The sequence below is a fragment of the Macrotis lagotis genome, chromosome 1 (assembly GCF_037893015.1).
Source record: "Macrotis lagotis isolate mMagLag1 chromosome 1, bilby.v1.9.chrom.fasta, whole genome shotgun sequence".
NCBI lineage: Eukaryota > Metazoa > Chordata > Mammalia > Peramelemorphia > Peramelidae > Macrotis > Macrotis lagotis.
This window is the reverse complement of record NC_133658.1, coordinates 727,312,121-727,335,477: the sequence shown is the minus strand read 5'-3', so window position 1 is coordinate 727,335,477 and position 23,357 is coordinate 727,312,121. Positions and strand designations below refer to the sequence as shown.

General features: G+C 35.6%; 1 protein-coding gene and 1 pseudogene across 1 annotated transcript in view; one reads left to right on the top strand and one right to left on the bottom strand.

Annotated features, from left to right (window-relative positions):
• Positions 1-1,470: 1,470 nt before the first annotated feature.
• On the bottom strand, positions 1,471-2,795 carry LOC141523723 (annexin A5 pseudogene; annotated as a pseudogene).
• LOC141506424 (biogenesis of lysosome-related organelles complex 1 subunit 4-like) overlaps positions 2,730-23,357 on the top strand; it is a 33,615-nt gene continuing 12,987 nt past the window's right edge. Inside the window, 2 exon segments of the mRNA XM_074213209.1 lie at positions 2,730-2,878; positions 11,106-11,220. Coding sequence (XP_074069310.1) covers positions 2,730-2,878; positions 11,106-11,220 — 264 coding nt within the window.

Genomic DNA, 23,357 nt, shown 5'->3' with positions numbered 1-23,357 from the left:
AGATACATAAGGAAAAAATACAAACATGGCTGACGAGGTGAAGGAAGTGGACATCGGATGAACTGCATTCTTACATGAAATAAAAGTAGATTGCACATGCACAAAAATACTTTGGCAAGGAAATAATATTCAACAGATACACAAGGAGAGTGTTGAGTTGGGGTTAAGAAGGACAATATTGAGGAATAAATATTTGCAAGCAAACTTCCCACTGAAGGTGGGGTTAAAAGAGGAAGTAAGACAGAGCTAAAATGAAGGAGGTTCTATCAATTGAGGAATGGGTAAGCAAATTGTGGTATAGCAATGTAACCAAATATTATTATGCCACTGGGAATTATAAAAATTATGTTTGCAGAGAATTCTGCCTGCCTAGCTTTTTAACTAATGTGGAATGAAATGAGCAGAACCAAAAGAGCAATATATACCAGTATAACAACACTGTAAAGAAAAACTTTTAAAAATGTAAGAATGGGGGCAGCTAGGTGGCGCAGTGGACAGAGTACTGGCCCTGGAGTCAGGAGTACCTGAGTTCAAATCCGACCTCAGACACTTAATAATTACCTAGCTGTGTGGCTTGGGCAAGCCACTTAGCCCCATTGCCTTGGAAAAAAACAGAAAAAAATGTAAGAATGCAATCATCAACCATGTCTCCTGAACTCTGATGTTCAAATATGTTACCAACCTCCTAAATGAGAGATGATTGAATCAGGATACAGAAAGGCATACATTTAAATACCAAGTTACCACAGTCAAAATTACAAAAATCCTGTTAGCTTCTACTAAAAAAATGAGAGAGTATCTCAAAATATAACATTTCAAAAGGTCAAAAACATAGACTTAACCACCAGAATAGTGGTCATTGTGGAACATAATTTGCTTGATTCTGGTTATCAGTTCCAGGGATTTTTGTTTTGTCTTTCATGTATTCTTAATTGAGGTGGATGGATGAGGTTAGGAAGACTGGCGTCAAAAAAAGGGGAGGCTATTGAAATATTTTTTAAAATGCACAGAAAAGAACAAAAAGAAATTTAAAAGTAAGCACAGGCAAACAAGATAATTTTGAAAGTAACATAAGAAATGTAAAAAGACTCCAAGTACTATGAAATGGAGACTCATGGTTTCATATACAATCTTCTCTTTATGTTCTGTGTTTACAGAAATGTTCTTCGGAAGAGGTGATTTCAATATTTTTTTCAAAAAAAAATGAGTGAGTTTTATTAAATGAACTTAAAGATCTCATTCAGTCCTAAATCTTTGATTCTCTACCATGTTCAAGGTTTTCCAGGCAGTAGTAATAAAATGTGAATGTCAATCAGGTCTCCTTACTCCAATTCTAGTCTTTTTGTTTTTGTTTTTTCTGTATGAGATTTCTTTTTTTTTTATTTGAGGAAAAAACATGAAAGCCAATATAATTTATTTAACACAGATTTATTTTTTCATCATATCATAATATGATAATAGTATCCCTGAGCCAGGCTCTAAACTTAGTCCCTAAGGAGGAGTTAGAGGTGACTTTTTTTTTGCCCCTGAAGAGTGCTCTGTGATCCCACAGCCCTCAAAGTAGGGAATCCTCAATGCCGGGACCAAAAGGCAGCCCAACAATCACTTCTACAACATGCTTCCACTTAGGGGTCAATCATTAGCATGCTAGTATGAATAAGGCAATACAGAGAGCATTAATATACTAAAATGAGGCTAAATGGGAGGCTAGCTGGAAGGCACCGGGAGGCAGGCACAGAGGAAGATGCTTTCTACCAGGAGACCAGATCAGTCATTTTCTCCACCACAGAGGAGTAAAAGGGCTCTCTTATAGTCCCCAGAGGTATCATCCTCAATCATGGAATAAAGAGAAGTTGAAAAGTTCTTTCTAAATTCTTTCCTGATGTTGAATAGGTCTTTTTCACTCCTGGAAACTATGACTCTTATAAGAGTGTGGTCATCAGTGCCAGCTCCCTTCATGGCATAGTAGAGCGTCTCAGCAAGGTAGGCAGGTACGCTTTGGACGGACTTTACAATAGCAAGGAGCAGCTGTTCCAGGTGCCCCAATCGATGTTTCGCGGTCAATGGTTTCTTCAATTTGAAATCCTGATATTGTCATGTATTTATGAAAGACCCTTCTTAAGTGAGACATATTGCGTGTTCCCAGAATGGTGATGAACTTCTCTTCATCAGTCCCCCATTTCAGTTCCCCAGCTTAAAAGAGAGCCTTGGCATCTTGTTCCACTAGGTCTTCATTGAGTCCATTATCGGAGTCTCGATTAGCCTGCAAAAGAAGCACCAGCATCCTCTGGTAGTACCCAGAAGTATCCCCAATGACATCATCCTCCAGACTGGAGCCATATTCTTCTTCATAAGCTTGTTTTATGCTCACTAATTCTTTGGGAGTTCTGGATGCCAGAATTTCAGTCAACACTTTTTCATTTGTTCCGGCCCCCTTCAAAGCATGCTTCAGTTCATAGGTATCATAGAGCCTGGCAGGCTTCATCAGAGCCACAATGCGTTTCTCAAATTTCCCCGTCAATTCTGATTTCAGGTCATCCAGAAGATACCTGCCAAATAAAGTTTTAAATGCCACCGCAACGTCTTGGTGCTGGGCATTGCTTCGCGCCGTGAGGAGAGTCAGGATGCTTTCTTCATCAGTACCAAGTCCCTTCATTGCTTTCCTCAGGGTTTCAGCATCAGCCCGGTCATCAAACCCAGGGAAGGCAGTCACTGTGCCTCTGGTTGCCATGGTGGTTTCTGAGCCGGAGGGCCAAGTGAAGCAGGACCCGGGGGCTGGCGGTCGCGGCGGGGACAGCAGGAGTCAGCAGCGGCGGCCGGAGGACCGCGAGGAGAGACGTGGCGCGGCGGGGACGGACCCGCAGTGGCCCCCGGCTCTGTATGCGATTTCTTGACGAGGGTTGAATCACCTACACAGTTTATCAGAATTGATTCTTTTTCTTTCTTTCTTTCTTTCTTTCTTTCTTTCTTTCTTTCTTTCTTTCTCTCTCTCTTTCTTTCTTTCTTTTTCATCCATTTACACACAACACACACACACACACACACACACACACACACACACACATATATATATATATATATATATTTTTTTTTTTTTAAGTTAAAAAATTTCCTTCCACCCTCCCTTCCTAGTCCCCTTCCCTCAGTGGCAAACAGGTTAGCATTGTACGTTTTTGATAAATATGCTTACAGATTAGTTACTTTCACTACGAGGAATTAGAATTAAGGGAAAGGAGATACAAAAGAGATCATTTTTATAAAGTGTTCATCAGATTCTGAAGGGTTGTTTGTTTTGTTTTGTTTTGTTTTGTTTTTCTTCCTCCGGATGCGGATAACATTGTCCATAGCCAGTCTTACACCCTTGTCCTAGCTTTCTCAACTGCTGAGAGGAGCTGCTTCCATCAAGGTTAATCATCTCACAATGTTGTTGTGTCTTGTGCAGTATCACACCAACTAGCAAATATATGAGGTTTCTGAGGCTAGATCCAGTGTTCTATCCACTATGCAATATTGCCTCCCCAGTCCTCCTCTCTGGACCTGAGAGACTTTATTCTTTACTAAAAGAAAGAGTTAGATTCAATGATATCTAATATCCCTTCCATGCAAAATGTATGAGTTAATTTATCTGATTGATATCTATTACCTCTCACTATCAGCCAACTAGAGGGCTAGACCCTGAAGGAATGGATAGAGTGTTTACAGATAAATTTTGATGCATAAGAAAGGAGCATGATGGATTGTAGTTAATGAAGAAGACATCACAATGATGTCTTGAGTAGTCAAAGGAGAGAACCTTATGGGCAAATTTAGGTAGAGGAACTTCAAGAACAGACACAAGACTGGTTTTCACATAGACCAGAAGGCACAAGGTCTTGGAAGATCAGGTCAGGTATGGAACTGACAGTTATCCATAACTACACATCATTCTATGTTTATTGAAGCATTATTTTTATATATTTTTGTCCTCTACTTCGATACATCTTTCATATTCATCCATCACTAGTCTCACCAAAATACTTTACAAATCTGTAATTTTCATAATTATCATATACAGCAAGCATTTATTGAGCACCAAGCACTATGCTAAGTGCTAGAGGATACCAAGAAAAGGGAGGGGGATAACCCCTGTCCTCAAGAGACTCACATTCTAAGTAGGTTGACAACATGAAAACAAGTATCTACATATAAGATATATGCAAGATATTGGAGGTAGTCCCCATATAAAAAGATGGAGTGAAGGAAGGAAGGAAGGAAGGAAGGAAAGGAAAGGAGGGAGGGAGGGAGGAAGGAAGGGTGGGAGGGAGGAAGAGAGAATGGGATCAGTCCATAAAATGATTTGATCCTTGGGGTAATGGGAAGCTACTGGAGTTTATTTAATAGAGAGGAACAACTTCTTGAGTAAGGGAACTCTTTTATTTAATATAAATTAACCAACTAATAAGCATTAAGTAAGAACCTCCCCTATGGCAGGCATTCTACTAGGATACATAAACAAAAATAAACCTGTCCCCACCATCTAGCATAGTTTATATCCAATTTGGGGAAACAATGTGTCCATATGAATAAATACAAAATAAATACAAAAATAACATTTGGGGAACATAAGGAAGCATTAACTGTTGGGGAAAGGCAGAAAACCCTCCTGGAAAATATAACCCTCTGAATTCTGCATTTCATGAAAAGCCATGACCAAAGAATGAAGTACTTGGGTATTCTGCTGGCCAGGCACGGTGTGTGTCCTTGAAGCCTTATTCCAGAACCTATGTTTCACTGGCAAATTACCTTCATATCAGTCAAGGCATCTAAGGACATATTTAGTGCAGAAATCATAATAATACTTTCATATTTGGAGAGTACAATAATAGCTACAAAGTACTTTCCACCTCCACTATCCCATCTGATCCACTCAAGAACTGTGCAAAAGAAGTAATGATGATTCTAATGTTTCTTTAGTGTGTTTTTACTCCCTTGATCTAGTAATACTTCTGCAGAATAGTAGAGATGAAATAAATCAGACCCAAAGTACTGCTCTGACAGGTCTGGGCAGAATGAGGAACTTATTCACTACCAACCTTCAGAAAATAACAGCAATTTGATTTTCTTTGCTATAAAAATTCCAAACAATGCCATGCCTTATTTAGAAGTACATCTTGACAATATCCACTTTATGACTTAAAATTAATCCCCAAAACAATGGTATTTGTCTTTGTCTTAACAAAAGGGAAATCACATTTCTTTTTGTCTTGAAGCTTATGTAATCATTCTGAAAGGAATATGGATACATAGACTATAGCAATTTGATTTGTAATCAAGGCTCTTTGGGATCACAATAAAGTCTTCTTTTGTTTCCCCTTGAGGTTATGTTCCCCATATCCTTCAGAATCACTTTTTTCTTTCATAGATGTTCTTCCACTTTTCCTCAGCTATCTTCTTTCTCTGAGGCATGTATTAAGTCATTATCTAGTCTCCTCAGAAGATATGCAATCTCAAAATGCAGAGAACAGGGCCACTGGTCAGGGCAGGTATTTTACAAATGGCTGTAGAATGAATGAATGAATGAATGAATGCACAATAGATCAGTACAAATGAACTAGATCAACAGGTCTCTATACATTTTTTTTCATGGCACAATATTCTTTGCTATGAAGAACTGAAGTTATTGCAACACTGTAATAGAGTGGGAATAACTGTGCATATACAGGAATTAAAAACAATCACTGGAACATATATTGCTTAAGGTTTGCTAATACTTTACAAATATTCTTTCATTTGATCCTCACAATGACCCTGGAAGATAGGTGTCATTATTGTCTCCACTTTAGAGTTGAGCAAACTGAGGCAGATAGAGATTAAATGACTTGACTGAGGTCAAGTGTCTGAGCAAGTGTTTGAGGTTGGATTCAAACTCAGGTCTTCCTGATTCCAAGGTCAACTTTAATCACTATGCTATCTGTTTTTTTTAATTGTTGTTGATACATTTTGAGGTTAGTTCAGTAATCCATTTTTTTAATATTATAATTCTCAGACTGTATATGCTGGGGGAAAACATATCAAATGAATGTTTTTTTTAAATATTGCAGTAACAATTTCACAGCTAGCTCAATTAGTGAAATTTGTAGAGGGGCCAGCTAGATGGCACAGTAGATAGAGCACTGGCCCTGGAGGCAGGAGGACCTGAGTTCAAATCTGGTCTCAGACATTTAATAATTGCCTAGCTGTGTGACCTTGGGCAAGTCACTTAACTCCATTGCCTTAAGTAAGTAAATAAATAAATCTGTAGCATACCAGAATGCTACAGCACACTTTTGGAAATTACTTCTCTAGATCAAGGTAGGATGCCCAAAGAGATTATGGTGTAATTCCATGAAGGTCACTAATTCACAGATTGAAATAACTGTTTGCATATATTGGTAATAGCATACAAGATATATATAAGATATATATATGTATATGCATATGTATGATTCAATCATTTTTCTCTTTTACCAAGATTATTCAAAATATGAAATGTAACCATCCAGGAATATTGCACATCACAACAATAGAGATGTTCTTTTCATCATAAAACTTTATAAATATATATATATATGTCTGTGAGTATGGACACATGTTTGATAATAATAATATAATAATGATGACAATAATAAGAGGGAGCAGGTATATACATACATATATATATATATATATATATATATATGTATACATACCAGCCACTGCACCAAGTGCTTTACAAATATTATTCCATTTAACCTGGGAGTGTTATTATTATTAATCTCTCTTTTATAGATCAGGAAACTGAAGGAACTGATAAATGACTTGCCCAATGTTACACAGCTAATAAGTGTCTGAAGCCAGATTTTAACTCAGGTCTATCTTGCTTTATCACTGAGGAGACTCACAAAGCATATGTTTATGGAAAAACTAATACTTGAGCTTCGGTCCTCTGGCTTCTAGAATAATGTTCTTTTTACTAAATAATATTTTTAGTTTACCTTCTAAGTCACAATTTCTTTTATTTTTTTAGCTTTTGCAAAGCAATGGGGTTAAGTGGCCCAAGGCCACACAGCTAGGTAATTATTAAGTGTCTGAGGCCGGATTTGAACTCAGGTACTCCAAACTCCAGGGCCGGTGCTCTACCTACTGTGCCACCTAGCTGCCCCTAAGTCACAATTTCCTAAGCCTTAAGTCTTGAAACAGCATGATTGATAAATATAGCAGTAATCATGGAGTATAAAAGATCAGAGTTCCAGTTCTGCTTCCACTATTAGCAAGCTATGTGAACTTGGAAAAGTCATTCATACTCTTCTAGTCTTCAGTTTTCTCATTTATAAAATTAGATAATTGTATGTAAAGAAATTTATGAATATGTAAATAGATGAACAATTCAAACTATCTTGAAAGGTGAGAATTCCTACTGTGGGGACTTCCTCCACAATGAAGATTTTAACTTTCTATGATAAGTCCTAGGTTACTGTTTGAAATGTCTGGGGTTTCAGTGACTTACCTGAATGTCAGAGGAAGGGTATGAATCTAGATGTTCCAGCACTCTTTCCACTATATTATGTTATAGAAGCTTTTTTTTAACCTGGGCAGGATCTGCCATCTCTTAGGTTTAAATAATAGACTTGGATAAACCAAGGTCACTGCCTCTCACTTAATAATTATTCAAGGTCTGTTTCATCTATAAGATTCTATGAATCCCTTACTAAGTGGTTTATGCTGGACCTCTCTTTTGTGGCATTCATATCATGTTTTAAGGTATGCAAAGTCATAAAATTAGTAGGAGGTCATTGAGTACAACCTTCTCATTTGGTAAGCTGAAGTTCACTAAAGTTAAGTAGCTTACCCAAGATCCTACAGATGGTAAATATCATAGCTGGGATTTGAACCCAGGTTCTAAGACTCCAATTTAGATACCTAGATTATTGTGCTTAATCCTTTCAATAGCCCTATTTGGTAGTAATTTAGCTATTATTAGATTCATTTTACAAACAAAGACTCAGATAAGTTAGGTGACTTGACCATAGTTATATAATTAGTAAGTGTCAGAATCATGTTGCCTATAAATTTAACATTCCTAGCATTAGTGGAGTATCATCTAAAAGACATAATCTTTACTGATTTTGAAGAAAGGATTTTGGTACACACAAAGAAATCTCTGAAGCTTCAAGAAGAGAATGAAGCACAGAATATGATACCATTGCCTTCTCTCAGTTTAGTTATTTTAAAAAATTAATATGTATTGTGAACCGACTATATATAAGGCACTGTATTGGGGCACTTGGGGTTACAAAGATAAGTTCCAACTGCAAAGAAGCAGAGAATTTAAGAACAGATAATATTTTATATGGGCATAATGTAAATAGAGATGCTAATTGAAGTCCAAAAAGTGTCAAGACCCTTAGGCATAAAAGAAAAAAAACAACACACTGCTCCCCAATTTGGAATTTCATTAGTTGAATATTGGTCAAATGAATGAGTGAATGAACTGTATGTTGGATGGTTTTTTTTAAATAAAATCTTCTCCTTTTGCAATAGTAACCTCACAAATTTGGAAAAGGGTGGGAGTGCTTCTATTTTTGAGAAAAAAAATGACAAAGAAATTGAAGAATTACCTGCTAAATTCTGTTTCATTTGTCATATTTTAAATGGTTTTCATTCTTCTACAATTCCATTAGCACAGTACTGAATAATTATACAGAATTTGACATCACACTATATAGCACTAAGGAATCAATTGAACCCTCCTTCTTGGTCTCCTTTGTAGGATCTTCACTTAAATCATGCTGATTAATTATAAGAGCTCCCAAAACCTTTGTCCTGTGCCTTCTTCTTAATCTCCTGCAGTACTGTTTCAGTTGTTGATCTCATATGGTCTCAACAATCATCTCTATGCAGATAGTTCTCAGATCTATTCATTCATTTCCAACTTCTGTGATTATCTACAATCTTACATCTCCAATAAACATTTCAAACTAGATATCCCAGACAATGTAAATTCAACATGTCCAAAACTGAATTCATTGTCTATTCCCCTAAACCCTCTCCTCTCCCTACCTTCAGTATTATTTATAGGCAGTACCTTTACCCTTCCAGGCACCTGGGCAATCTAGGTGCCATCCTTGATTCCTCACTTTTATCACCCATATCCAATCTGTTGCCAAGGCATGTCATTTCTACCTTTATATTCAGACACAGTTGCTATTCTGCTTCCAGGCCTTCATCACTTTATAGACATATTATTGCTAGAGCATAATGATTATTTGACCTTTCACAAATTTCTCCCCATTCCAGTCCATCCTTCATTCAGTTGTCGAACTGATTTTCCCAAAATACAAGGTTGATCATGCAACATCTTTCTATTTATCAAATAGTAAATCCTCTGTTTGACTTTTAAAGTTTTCCAAATCTTGTCCCTTCCCACCTAACCTTCCCCAACAAATATAAATATTTTGTAATCCATTGGCACTGACTTCCTTACTATTCTTCTTGATGCATTGCCTAGCTCCATACACTTTCTCTTATTACCTGGAAATTTATTTCTTCCTCCCAGTTTCCCTGGATTCCTTTGAGCTGGCTAAAATTTCATCTTCTAAAAGAAGCCTTTCCTGAGTCCCCATAATGCTAGTAGTCTCTTATTGTCTCCAATTTGTTTCATATATGTGTGTATTTATACATAATGTTTGTATATAATATGTAGACATGTTTATATTCAGATACATATATATGCTGTGAACACACACACACACATATATCTATATCTATATCTATATCTATATATATATATATAATTGCTTATTTGTACATAGTTGTTTGCATATTGTTATCCTCTTTAAATTGTGAGCTCTTTTAAATCTGGTACATCTTTTTCCTTTTCTTTTTATCCCCCAGCACTTAGCACATAGCACACTGACACATAACAAGTAGCACATAAATACTTATTGACTGTACATCACAGAAGACAGAAAACAAAAGCAAATTTCCTGTCCTCAGAGTGTTTACAATCCTGCTGAAGATGTCATCCCTCTCTTTGTCAGATGCTTAGTTTACCTTATTTATTTAAGAAAGTACAAGAGGTAAGCCTTAAATTCTGTAACCCATAAGAACTTATGGAATACATTTGAAGAAATTCCTTAATTCTGGAATGCTAGGGGAAATGTAGGAATAAGCAGACATTCTAACATCTTCTCTGGTAGGCATTAATATGTTTTGGATTTATTTATCCATTTCCCGGATGGCTTGGAGATTTAAATAGTCAGAAGCAGATAATAAATTGGGGCAGCTAGGTTGGTAGAACAACAGCTCTGGAGTCAGAAAACCCTGAATTTAAATTCAGTCTCCTTATTAGCTGTGTCATTTATTAGCTGTGTCATCCTGGGAAAGTTATATAATTTTGCATGCCTCAATTTCCTCATCTGTAAAATGATCTGGAAAAGGAAATGCAAACCATTCCAGTATCTTTTCCAAGAAAACATGACAGAAATAACAATTGAAGGGGAAGAGTTGGGCACTAGCCCATTCTGCCAGGGAAATATTGACATGCATGAGGTAGATAACCCCCAACTCACCATCTGTTACCCTTAACCTGAATTATCCTGTTTGTTGAGATGATTTTACTGGACTGTGGCTACTACCCATTCTATAGCTTCTTAAAAACACAACTGAGAATGTCACTTGTCACTAATCTTCATTAGTCATAGGAATTACAGTCAGATAAGGGTAACCCTTCAATGCTGATCACCATGAAAACCTAAAGGTATTTTAACCTCATTAAAAAGAATCAGGCTACATTTTGCAGGCAATCAGAAAATTTCTCTCACAGTGATTTTTAACTTTGAGTGATAAATTATAAATTGTAAGCTGGTCTGATGACATATGATCACTGTGCATTCAAGTTGTCTTTCTAGTTATTTTTGACACGAATTTAGAATGTTATTTGTTAAGCAGGCAAGAATGCTTTACTCTGTGAAATCCAACACTCTTGTCTACCTAATAGATAACATAGACTATAGCCTAAAGGTCTGTACATGGCCACAAATTGAGAAATCATTCTAAATGAAAAGTGCCTTCCAGTTTCTCAAGTTCATGCAGGGCTTATTTCTTAGAAGGAAAGAAAAAGAGAGACAGGTTGACATTGCCAATGTCACACTAGACGTGGTATCAGGAGATCTGGTTTCAAATTTTGCCGCTGACATTTATTATCAGCAGCATCCTAATCAAGTCAGTGACTGGCAAGGCAGCTAGGTGGCACAGTGGATTGAGCACTGGCCCTGGAGTCAAGCGGGACCTTAGTTCAAATTCGACCTCAGACTATTAAGTGTGACCTTGAGCAAGTCACTTAACCCTTGGGGTTTGGCCTTGCCAAAAAAAAAAACCAAGTCAGTGACTGGCAAGAAGTGTTTAATAAATGCTAGCTGACTGACTGACAATTCTGAGTTACAGTTTCTATCAATAAAGTAGAATAATAATAAGCATAATAACTTCCTCATATAGTGAGATGATGATAGATATAGTTTGGCAAACTTCAAAGCACTGTATAAATGTCAATTATTAATATGATTAATATTGATGTGGTGGTTTAAGAACTATGGTACTTTTGAATTTCTCATAAAAGGAAGAATTAAAGAGACTTAAGGTATTCAACTGGGGTCTTTCAATAGATCTTGAGAAGGAGGTGTGTTTATTGTCTTGGAATGCCCCTTTTTATTTTTGCATCCATTTAGTTATGTAATTGTTGAGTAGTTCCCAAAGGACCAGAATGATTCTGGTAAGTTGTTTTCAGTTCTTTCATTTATCCATCCATCGAATAATTACTTCATTTATTCAATAATTACAGTAAAATACCTATTGTAGGCAAGGTATAGTATACTATAGAGGGTACAGGGATGAAGTAGACATTGTCACTGCTTTCAAGTAATTTAAAATGTAATAAACAGCATTTCATTAGACTATGATTATGCCTGACTGAGCACCACACTTTAGGACTAATGAACAAAAATAATATTGCAATAGATTTTCCAATTATACTTCCAATGATATTCACAGAATATCCTCCATGCATACAAAGGTGGATTCTCTATGCATTCTTCTTGAACTTTCACCATAGGACTGCTGTTAGGAAGTGAATTGGATAATTTCTATTTATGGGAACTCAAAACTTTCTACTTCGATCTATTTTGAAGAAAAGGAAATCATTTTATTTTCTTTTTTACTATTCTTGAATATAACTTCTCCCTGAAAACTTAAATCTACTGTCATATGAATTCAATAATTGTTCTCACTGAAAGAAATAGAAAAGGAGAAAGGCAATTATCAAAGCAGAATTGCACCAGGCAGAGAGCAATCTGATTCTTTTTAATTGTGTTTCTTTAACTTGCTTTTATGTTCAAAAGAAGATTCCCTGCATAGGAGAAATTTTAGGAATGGTAAAATAACTATGCAGTCTATTCTCTATCCAACCACATAGGGTCTAACAGGATTTTGACATATTGAATTGAAGACATGGTAAAGTCAGGTTATGGCCAAGTGAGATAAACACAATTAATTGTAGAAATGAGCGAATGCCTGGACTCAAGTTGCTTTTCTCAAAATTTCATGATCTGAATGAAAGATGCTCCTTCTTATAAGTAGAAAATGAGGAAGAAATTAGACAATCAAGAAATGCATATTAGAACATCTTTTGTACCTAATGCATCATTGCTCCCATAAGGCTGAAAATTTATGGAAGACTAGTCTCCAATGAATTGAAATTGAGAACCATCTTAAGGACAATGGAGAAGCAAATGATGGGCATGAACACAATATAAACAATCATTTAGGGGCAGCTAGATGGTCCAGTGGATAGAGCTCTGAGTCCTGGAGTCAGGAGGACCTGAGTTCAAATCCAACCTCACACCCTCAATAGTTACCTTATCCCATTGCCTTGCCAAAAATAAAACCCCTAAGAATTACTTAGGTGAAATAGAATAAGGAATTTCATGAAATAAATTTTTTAAAAAAGAGAAGCATGTCACATTCCTCAATAGGTTAAATTTGTCTCCTTTATGATATCAGGGAAAAATAATGGAGTCTTTCAGCACAATGAGCAAACATGAACAAAAATCACAGAATGGGCATGGTAGATTTGGGTTCCAGGTCTGTGGAGTAGCTACCTACCTTAGTGAGATAATAGATATATTTTTGTGGTTGATTATGGAGTTAGGTGCTTTATGGCATAAAAGAAGTCAAATACAAAGTTCCCTGAACTCAAAAGGCTTATGCTTCTTCCCTATTTCCAGGACTAAATACAAACACTATGACACTTTTTGAGACCAGTAAACCAAGTGGTATACTAGTAAACATTTAAATAGTTAGCTCTTGGTGTAGGGGTATATGGCAAGAACAATGTACACAATACAGGTGTAATTTATAGTATTAATATTTTCTCTGTACCTTTTTTAGATCTATACAACTAACAAAACAATAAATCATGACTTGACTTCTAGCATTTGCCAATGTCTGAAATGTAAACACTTATACTGAAAATTTGACATTCAACTTTCATGAGCTAGTTCAAGTCTCCCTGAGGAACCTGTATGCATGGAATCACTCAGCTACCTTTTTTACAAATTTCTTTAAATAGGCAGAACCACCAGACTTCATTTGGAAATTAATTCTGATGAGCATAAATTCATTCAATCACTAAGCATTTATTAAGGACCTTCTGGCACCAGGGTTCTGGAAAAGAAATGTTACCTTCTGTCACAGTCATTGCTTTTATTTTCTATATTGTATATTAAGTTTTCTGAACTTTGTTGAAAGAAGTTAAGAAATTGGGTCTACTGGCTCCACTACAACAAATTCATGCTATATAGTTTCTCCATCAATCTCCAACGTGTCCCTCCCCCAATCATCTTGTTTTTCAACCCCTTATTGAACCTCTACTGAATTACCTACAACTGTGCTTCTAACCTTTTTTTAATGAAGCCTATCTCTATTCCCTTTACTCTCAAAAGGTGATTTCCTTTCCACCTTTATTGAGAAGAACACTCATGAGCACTGTCAACCACTCAAAACATGCCATCACCTATTATTTTCCTGTATCCTTCCAATCTCAGAAGAAAAAATTAATTTCTCTCTGTCCTTAATTCTATCCCATCTTACATCCTCTAAAACCTTAGTCTATCAATTATCCTTTCCCTGAATTCTCATTTTAGCTCTTTATCCACTATTTATAATGTATTGTTTTCTCCAATCCAAAAAACAAAAACTATATCTTTCTGTAACATTGCCACCTCCTAAAGCTGCCATAAGACCTATCTCCTCTCATTTCTAAACTTAGAGAAAGATGGCAATTCCACTTATTCATCATTTCATATAACATCAGAAACATATGGTATTATATATTTCAATAAAATATAGTCAAATTACCAAAATAAATATATTATAATTTTCTGTTTCTTTATCAATTAGCCTAGAACTTAATTACCTTTGACTTTTGTTTTCTATATTTAAAAAATACAATTTCAGTAAGAAGTACAATTTCAGTAAAAATGCAATTTCAGATCCATTGTCCTGGATTGCTGTTTTGACTTTATATCACTTCATATAGCTGACCATATTTTGCTGTATTTTATGTATAGTTTTTATAGTGCCTTTATGCTCAATTAAATTAACAAACATACATAAATAAATGCATAAGTATATAAGGGCTATCTATATATACATATATATATATACATGTATAGATAGATAGATAGATAGATAGATAGATAGATAGATAGATGATAGATAGATAGATAGATAGATAGATAGATAGATAGATAGATAGATAGATGGAGAGAGAGAGTTTATTCAAACATTCATTCTCCTGTCAAACAACTACAGTTTTTAACATAATAATTGTATAAATTTAGTATATGTGTGGGAGGTACCTGGTTTGTGGAGAACTTTCAGGTGTGAGTTTTTTTTTTACAACAATCAAATGCTTATATAAAAATCAGCTTAAAAATCATTAGACATAATGGGATCTGATGTTCTATACACTATTCAGTCACTTATCTGCCTGTGAAGATGTGGGTCTGCTAGAAAAGACCATCTAGTGAAGCTTCTCTGCCCCTTCTTTATAATCTCTTCAAGGATATTGTTAATGTTTGTGTTTTCAATGAGATCGATACAAATGAGAAGACATTTAATGGTTCAAAGTTGCTGTGGTCTTTTCACATGGTTTTATTTCAGTTTATTGGGTTTTTTTGGTAGGGAATCTTGTTTGTTGTCATTTTCATTCTCTTAGAATCTTCCCCTCTGAGATATCTTAAAATTTAAGTCCTGGATGCCTCTAAAATTTTGTTAATTCCAGCATACATGTGGTTAGGTACAGTTACTCTTCCCAACTTCACCTTGTGTTTCAATGCCACTTCTCTAGATATTAATGAAAAAGTCAAAACATGATGGTTCCATCATTGTTTCTGATATAATAGTGTAACACACCAGTCCAAATCTCAGTAGATACTGATCTTCCTTCCAGTTTTATATTTACATGTTCTCAAGATACATTATTACTACTACTACTATTACTACCAGTACCACTACCACTACTACTACTACTACTACTACTGCTGCTGCTACTATTACTACTGCTGCTGCTGCTGCTGCTGCTGCTGCTGCTGCTGCTACTACTACTACTACTACTAATAATAATAATAATAATAATGATGATGATGATGATGATGATGATGATGATGATGTTTGTCTTTCATTCTCGAAGAAGACCATGACATCAAGGAAGTGATGTCATGACAAGCACATGGATTAGATTTGAGTGGGGAAGGGGATCAGGGTTCTGTGCTAAGTCACCAGCCTCACTTTCTCCTACAAAGTCATCTGGATTCAATGACCAGAAATGAATCAGGATGACTGGAGATTGTTTTGGATATGAGGGGATCAGGATTAAGTGACTTGCCCTAGGTCACACAGCTAGTAAGTGTAAAGCACCTGAGGTCAGCTTTGAACTCCCATCCTCCTGACTCCAAGACCAGTGCTCTATCCACTGTGCCACCTAGCTGCCCCTGTCAAAGTATATGTCTTACCTGTATATTTCAACAGGTTCTTTTCAGACTGATTTACTAGATATGATTATTTTTCTAGCATATTTGTAAGGAAATATTGATCATCATTATCCTTCAGCCTCCTATGTAATAGTTCCATTAAGAACTCACATTTACATAATGTTCGTGGTTTTCAAGACACTTTGATACAGGTAGGTAGAATGAATATTATGTCCATTTTACAGATTAAGAAATTCATAAATTGTGACCTGGCTAGTAAGAGTCTGTCTTAGATTATCAAGACTCTTTGTTTGGCAAGGAATTCAAGTGTTTACTGGTTGGGGAGAATGCCTTGGTCTTTTGGCTTTCTGGATGTAGAAACTTTTCAAATCCACTAAACTTTTAAGAAATAAAAAGCTTACATTGTTAGTTTTGTACATTTCCAATTTTCTCAATAGACAGTTTAATTAAACAGAACAGATTTGCACTGCTAGAATAAGAAGTGTTGGTTTTATTAATGTAATCTTTTTTCTGATTCAACATTTATTTTGACTGTTATTTGTCTGAATTCAAGACTGCAGATTCTAAAATAATCACTACATATGGGAAGAGTTGTTTCCCAAATGAAAAGAGATTGTCAATTTCATTTTTTGTTCTGTTCTTATCCTGTCTAGCACCTCCTGACTCTTATTAAACATAATAATGTATGTACAGATGTGATGCATCTGAGCCTTTTGCCTCTTTAATTTCTTGATTTTGAAGTGAAATTTTTAACAGTTTTCTTCCTTAACTTCCATCCCCACAATTTCTGTAATGAATTCATGAAATATTAAAGATTTTGATGGAACTTAAGAAGATCTTGTCAAATTTTTCATAGAATGCATCTGGTTTTACCCTCTACAAGTTGGTGGGATATTCACTTATGCTCTTTATAATCACTGTAGGATAAGATGACCAAGTCCCTCATGAAATGATGCTTCAAAAATGTTTGGCTTGAGTTAAGCTATCTGGCTTCTATTCTTGATTATGTGCAATTAATTTAACTTCTCTACATCTCAATTTTTTTCCTATCTCTAAAATATGTGTAATAATATTTGTACTGCATACCTTAAAGGATTATTACAAGGAAGGTTCTTTGCTAAATTGCTATAGAATGAGTAAGTATTATTGTTGTGACTTTGAGCACAAAATAAACTAATTTTCCCTATGGCTCTATAAAATAGAGACAATTCCAAAGAGTGGCATTTAAGGTTTCAAAAAATATATAACAGTAAGATATGGGAGGAAACCAGCAGGTGCATTTAGATTACTATGCAAACTGTTCTGAGGGCAGATGGATTGTATGAGTGTTAATATTTCTGTATGTGTGTGTGTTTGTGTGTGTCTAAGTATGTATATACAGACCTATGATTTCAATGCTGCAAGAATTCTAGGCCAGTAAACTCCATTATAAGCTGATAGCTTTTCTGTAAGGGTCATAAGAATTTAAATGATTTGCTAATCTCATCTCAAAAGTGTGGGGATTTGAATCCAGGTCTAGCTGACATTAAAGATAATTTTTTATATCATATTATGATAAATTATTAAAAGTAAATTTCTATTTTTCATCTTGCCATTGCTCTAGCTTCTTGTGAAAATTGCTGATATATCTCAAGGCATTTCCAAAGTGGCTCCTCCTGAGAAAGGAAACATAAGGTAGCCAAGTTTGGCATCCCTTTCATTGTCTCTCACACTTCATTTTTGGTCTCTCCAAGTATTTGCTGTGGATGTATTTGGAAATAGAATATCAAACACACACAGTGTTTCTGAAAAAGTTAAAAGTACTCCAGAGAAAACATCTGACATAGAAATTTTAGGCCCCATTCCCAACTAGCAAAATGAGCTGCTATAACAAAGCTAGGAGGTCACAGTCAAGGATAATGGATTTGGGGATTTTGTCCAACAAAATCCCCATTTGAAAGTTTAATTCTGCAAGACATTTTCTGTTATACAAACCAGTGTGAACTCGGGAGTAAAATAAAACCTGAGATCTTGAATGTATTAACTGACATTCTCAGAAGACAAAAACTTGTTTGATATTCCAGATTTACTTTGAGGTCTAATGAATTGGAAACACATCAGCCAGTAAGCACAATAAGTGCTCACTGTGGAGCATGCACTGTGATAAGGTTTGGGGATAAGAAGAAAAGTACATGATAGTCCCTCCTCTCAAGAAGCTAATAGAAGAGATAAGCAAACAGTATAAAAAAGCTATATACAGAATAAACTGGAAATAATAAATAAAGGGCAAACACTATAATTAAGGGGCACTGGAAAAGGCTTCAAAGGTAGAATTTTAGCTAAAACCTGAAAGAAACTAGGGAAACCAGGTAGCAGATATGAAGAGAACATATCAGGTATGATGGACAGTCAGTGAAAATACCCAGAATCAGAAATTTCCTCTTGTCTTATGCAAGGAATAGCAAAGAGGCCTGTATTACTTAACTATAGATTTTGCGGTTGGAAGTAAGGTATAAGAAAATTAGAAAGGTATTTGGGGGAGAGAAGTGAAGATCATAAAGGGATTTGAACACCAAACAGAAGATTGTACATTCAGATCCTGGAGGTGATAGGGAGCCATTAGAGTTTACTGAGTAGAGGGGAGGGTTGTGATATGATCAGACAGATCTGTCCTTTTTGCACAAAATACATAAACATATAAGTGATGAGTTATATTTGGAACATTCAATGGCATTTTCATTTTTGGTAGCATGTTATGTTAAGAAAAGGTGTCATGATCAAGTTTGATTCTGAGAGGAAACTGGTAAAGTGCATTGTTAACATTTCATGTGCTTTGGTGAAACATTGGGGCCAATAAATATGACTCTCAACAGAGAATCTCATATGGCTCTGATATGTTTTAGTTTTATAGAGTTTCAGTCATCTCCACAGAGATTCAGCTCTTCAGTCACTCGTTATACTAATGGAACTCGAAATTTTTTCATACATTTGATTCAACTTGCAATTTTGTTGGATTGGACTTCAAGCCACCATATAGAAAAGAAGAAATTTTGTACATCCTTTTCCTTTAGGAGTTCTGTCTCCTTTTATGTCTTATCATGCTGCTATAGTAAAGGTTTTGTTGTTATTGTTGATGTTAAAGTAGTTCATTTTGTTCTTGGTGTTACTTTGATTCCCCAAATTACCTTAATTTTTCAGTTTTGAATTGCTATTTAAGAGAATCTAGAATTCTGATATGTTTTTTGTTTCAGTATTCCATTCCACATTTTTATTTTTTCTTAAAGAAAAATAGGCAGCTAGTTAATTCAGCAGTTAGAGCATTGGGCCTGGAGCCAGGAAGATCTGCATTGAAACTCAGACTAAGATATTAGATGTGTGAATTTGGCAAATTAGTTAACTCTGTCTGCCTCTGTTTCCTCATCTTCTAAAAGGAAGGTAATAATAGTATCTACCTCTCAGGATTTTTGTAAGGAACAAATGAAATAATATTTGTAAAGTACTTTGAAAACTTTAAAGCACTATTTAAATGTTATTTATTATTATTAACTGAAATTGGACAAGACAACATTCAGATTTTCTATTGTGAATATTACCTAAATATTGGGAAAAAAGCTGTAATTAGTAGCTATATCAGGAGAGAAATTCCTTGGAGACATTTTAAAAAACAGAATAATAGGAAGTTTTAAATACTCTTCTATATGTTAACTGGAGACATTCTGCTCCACTAATAGAAGATAGTGCAATAAACCAAGTCAACAGAGGTCTGAGTAAACAGGGAGCAGGCTCTCCCAGGAAGAAGGACCACACTGATGAAGAGTAGTACTCACAATTTTGTGAAAGTAACTAATACGGACTGAGCTCCTTTGAGGAATATTTTTGGGAATCATTGAACTCAAAATTATTTTGATTTGTCTAGATAAACTCTTTATTGTGTTAAATTTTTCTTTACATAAAATTCCTTTTTTGATATACTTTGTGGTCAATGTGTTTGTAGACCATTAGTATCATAATAATCTTAGAGCTGGAAGGGCCTTTCAAAGGCATCCACTAGGAATTCCTGGTTTTATAGATAAAGAAACCTAAGGTTACCAAGTAGAAATGAATCCCTAAGGTATCACCAGTAGAAACTAAGAAATGTAGAATTCAAACTCAGGTCTTTCAACCCCATATCATGTGCTCATTCCACTTTGCCACTTCAATAAAAATTCTTAGAACCAGAAGGAAACTTGGTTCATGTAGTATCATCCCCTTCATTTTAAAATAACAAAACTTGCACCCATAGAAGAGAGCCATACAGCAAATTAAAGAGTTGGTACCAATCCAACAGAGAGGTTCTTTTGTAGGTTCCTAGGTAAAACTTGAAACAATTTGAATAGAGTGCTGTTCCTACAGTCAGGAAGACTCTTTATTTTGAGTTCAAATCTGACTTCAGATACTTATTAGAGTGTGACCACGGGCAAGTCACTTAACCCTTGCCGAAGGAAATGCCAAGCCACTCCAGCATCTTTGTCAAGAAAATTCCAAACGAGGTCATAAAAAGTTGGACATGACTGAAAATGACTAAACAACAACAAAGGGTAAAACTTAGTTTAGAATCATGATTTTTTTCCTGATCTTTCTTATTCCAGGCATTGCTAACATGAGAGTAATTCGCCAACATAGCATGATGTAGAAATAAAATTGGTTCTAAAGCATTAGCACATTTAAGCAGACAAGAGTTAGCTCAGATGCTGCCTCCTTTATAAAACTTTCCCTGATTCTGCTCCATTTAATAATGGTATCTCAGGGTGGTGAGGTGGCACAATGGATAGAGCACTGGCCCTGGAGTTAGGAGTACCTGAGCTCAAATCCAGTCTTAGACATTTAATAATTACCTAGCTGTGTGACCTCCGGCATGCCACTTAGACCCACTGTCTTGCAAAAAAATAAACTAAAAAATTTTAAAAAATTAAAAAAAATAATGGTCTCTCCCTCCTCAGCCATTCCTAGAGTGCTTTGAGTTCTTCTAAGCTCCCTTCACTTTCTGAGTACATGTAGAATCTTCCCAGTAGGGTGAAAGCTCTTTTAAGTTAAGGGGAAAGGATTGGGGGAACTAATATTCAGTAAGCACCCTCTGAAAGGTACTTTACAAATATTACCTCTTTTGATCCTCACAACAAGCCTGTGAGGTAGATGTTATTACTCCCATTTTACAGTTGAGAAAACTAAGACAGACAGAAGTGAAGTCATCTGCCTGACATCACACAGCTAAGAGGTGTCTGTGGCTGGATTTGAACTTCAGTTTTCCTGACTCCAGGCCCAGCTCCTTATCTACTGCCCTACTTAGCCAACTCAAAGAAAGATATGCTTTGGATTTTGTCTTTTTATCTGCAGACCAAGCACAATGATCTTCACAGAGTAGATACTAAGTATTTATGGATTTGAGATTTTTTTCCCTTCATTCTTGAAGAGAACCAACCAACACCTGGGAGGTGATGTCATAACAAACTAGTGAAGTGAATTTGAATGAGGAAGGAGTTGTACTAAATCACCAGCCTCACTTTCTCCTCTGGAGCCATCTTGAACCAGTGGCCACATATAAATCAGGATGACTGGAGATGGCCCTGGGTGCAGGGGTATTAAATTTGTTAGTGATGTGACAAAATCATTCTTCTGGATCTAGAATCATCTCCCTAACATTTCCTCCTCTTTCATAAGATTTAGCTATTGAAGGGACATTAAAGTAGGTAAATTACCCAGACCCTGTTAAAACTTTCCCTTCATGTTGATCTCCTTTTAGATCCAGTCCACATTATCCCTTTCCAAATTTCACCATTTAATTCCTTTATATTTTTAATAATATTAAAGTACATAATTTCTTTAGTATCCTTTTAGAACAAAGAGCTTTTGAAAAATCCATCATAAAATTTAAGGGAAGGAAATAAAGCTGAAGCCTGATTCAATTAATGGGATGAATTAAATATTGAAGACCTAAATTAAGTCTATATGGATTTGAATGAATCACTGACTTGCACTTACCAAATGAATCTGGGGCAGTGAATCTAGATAATTCAAGGAAAGAAAAGATAGTTATTTCTGGACTGAATCATCTTTATTGTTTGATTGTACTTTAAATATTCAAACCTTGATCTTTGTTTCAACTGTATTTTTTAACCTCAAACCCACATAAAAGATAAAAATTAACTTATTGCATCTTTTTTAAGGGTAACCAAAGGCTATATTGGATCTGGACTCAGGAAAACTCACCTTCATGAGTTCAAATCTAAGTTTGGCCACTTTATAGCTGTGTGACTCTGGGCAAATTATTTAACCTCATTTGTCATAATACCTCAACTATAAAATGAGCTGAATCACTTTGCTAAGACCCTAACTGGGATCACAGAGAAGTGAACATGAATGAACAACAACAAATGGCTGTATTAATGTACAAAGTACAGTGATTATATTGGAATTTTTCTCTAGGCCCCCATGGACTTGACCTTAATACTGTGATGTCCACATGATACTTATTAGCAGTGTGACCTTGGGCAGTTAGGTCACAGCAGAATTCCCTGAATCACAGATTGTTAGAGACAGAAGGAACCTTCAGCTAATCCATTCCCTTAATTTTACAGATAAGGAAACAGAGGTGAACCTACTCGCTGTTCAAAAGTCCTACATTGTTAAATACAAATCTTCAGGAAACAATGTAAAGACTAACAGATTGCATTCTGTGGGGTGGGGTGGGGGAGGGAAGCAAAATTTGGGGAAAATAGTAAAATTCAAAATAAATAGATTTAAAAAACAAAACCCAATATTCAAACTCTTATTTTATTGTCCTTTACCAATATCATGCTGTCTCTTGCAGAAAATAATGTGACTGATATACTTTGATTCTCATGTCATCATGTTTCACAGAATTATATGTGCCTATCATCTCCCATAATGGAATATAAGCCCCTAAAAGGCAGAGACTGTTACATTTTTGTTTTTCTGTTCTTAGCAACTTGTGTAGTAAATGGCAGAAAGTATGTACTTAACAATAAAAACATCAACAATTACAATAATAGTAATAACAAGAAGCACTATGCTCAGTGCTCAGGATCCATAGAAAGGCAAAAACAGTCCCTGTCCTCAAGTGATTCACAATCTAATGGGCAGACAAATGACAATGTATAGAAAAAATGTTTGTTGTTCAGTCATCCAAATCTTTGTGGGTCATATTGTCCTTGGATTTTTCTTGGTGAAGGTAAAGTGCTTTACCATTTCCTTCTCCAGTGGATTAAGGCAAGTTAAGTGACTAGCCCAAGGTCACACAACTAGTAAGTATCTAAGGTTGGATTTTAACATAGA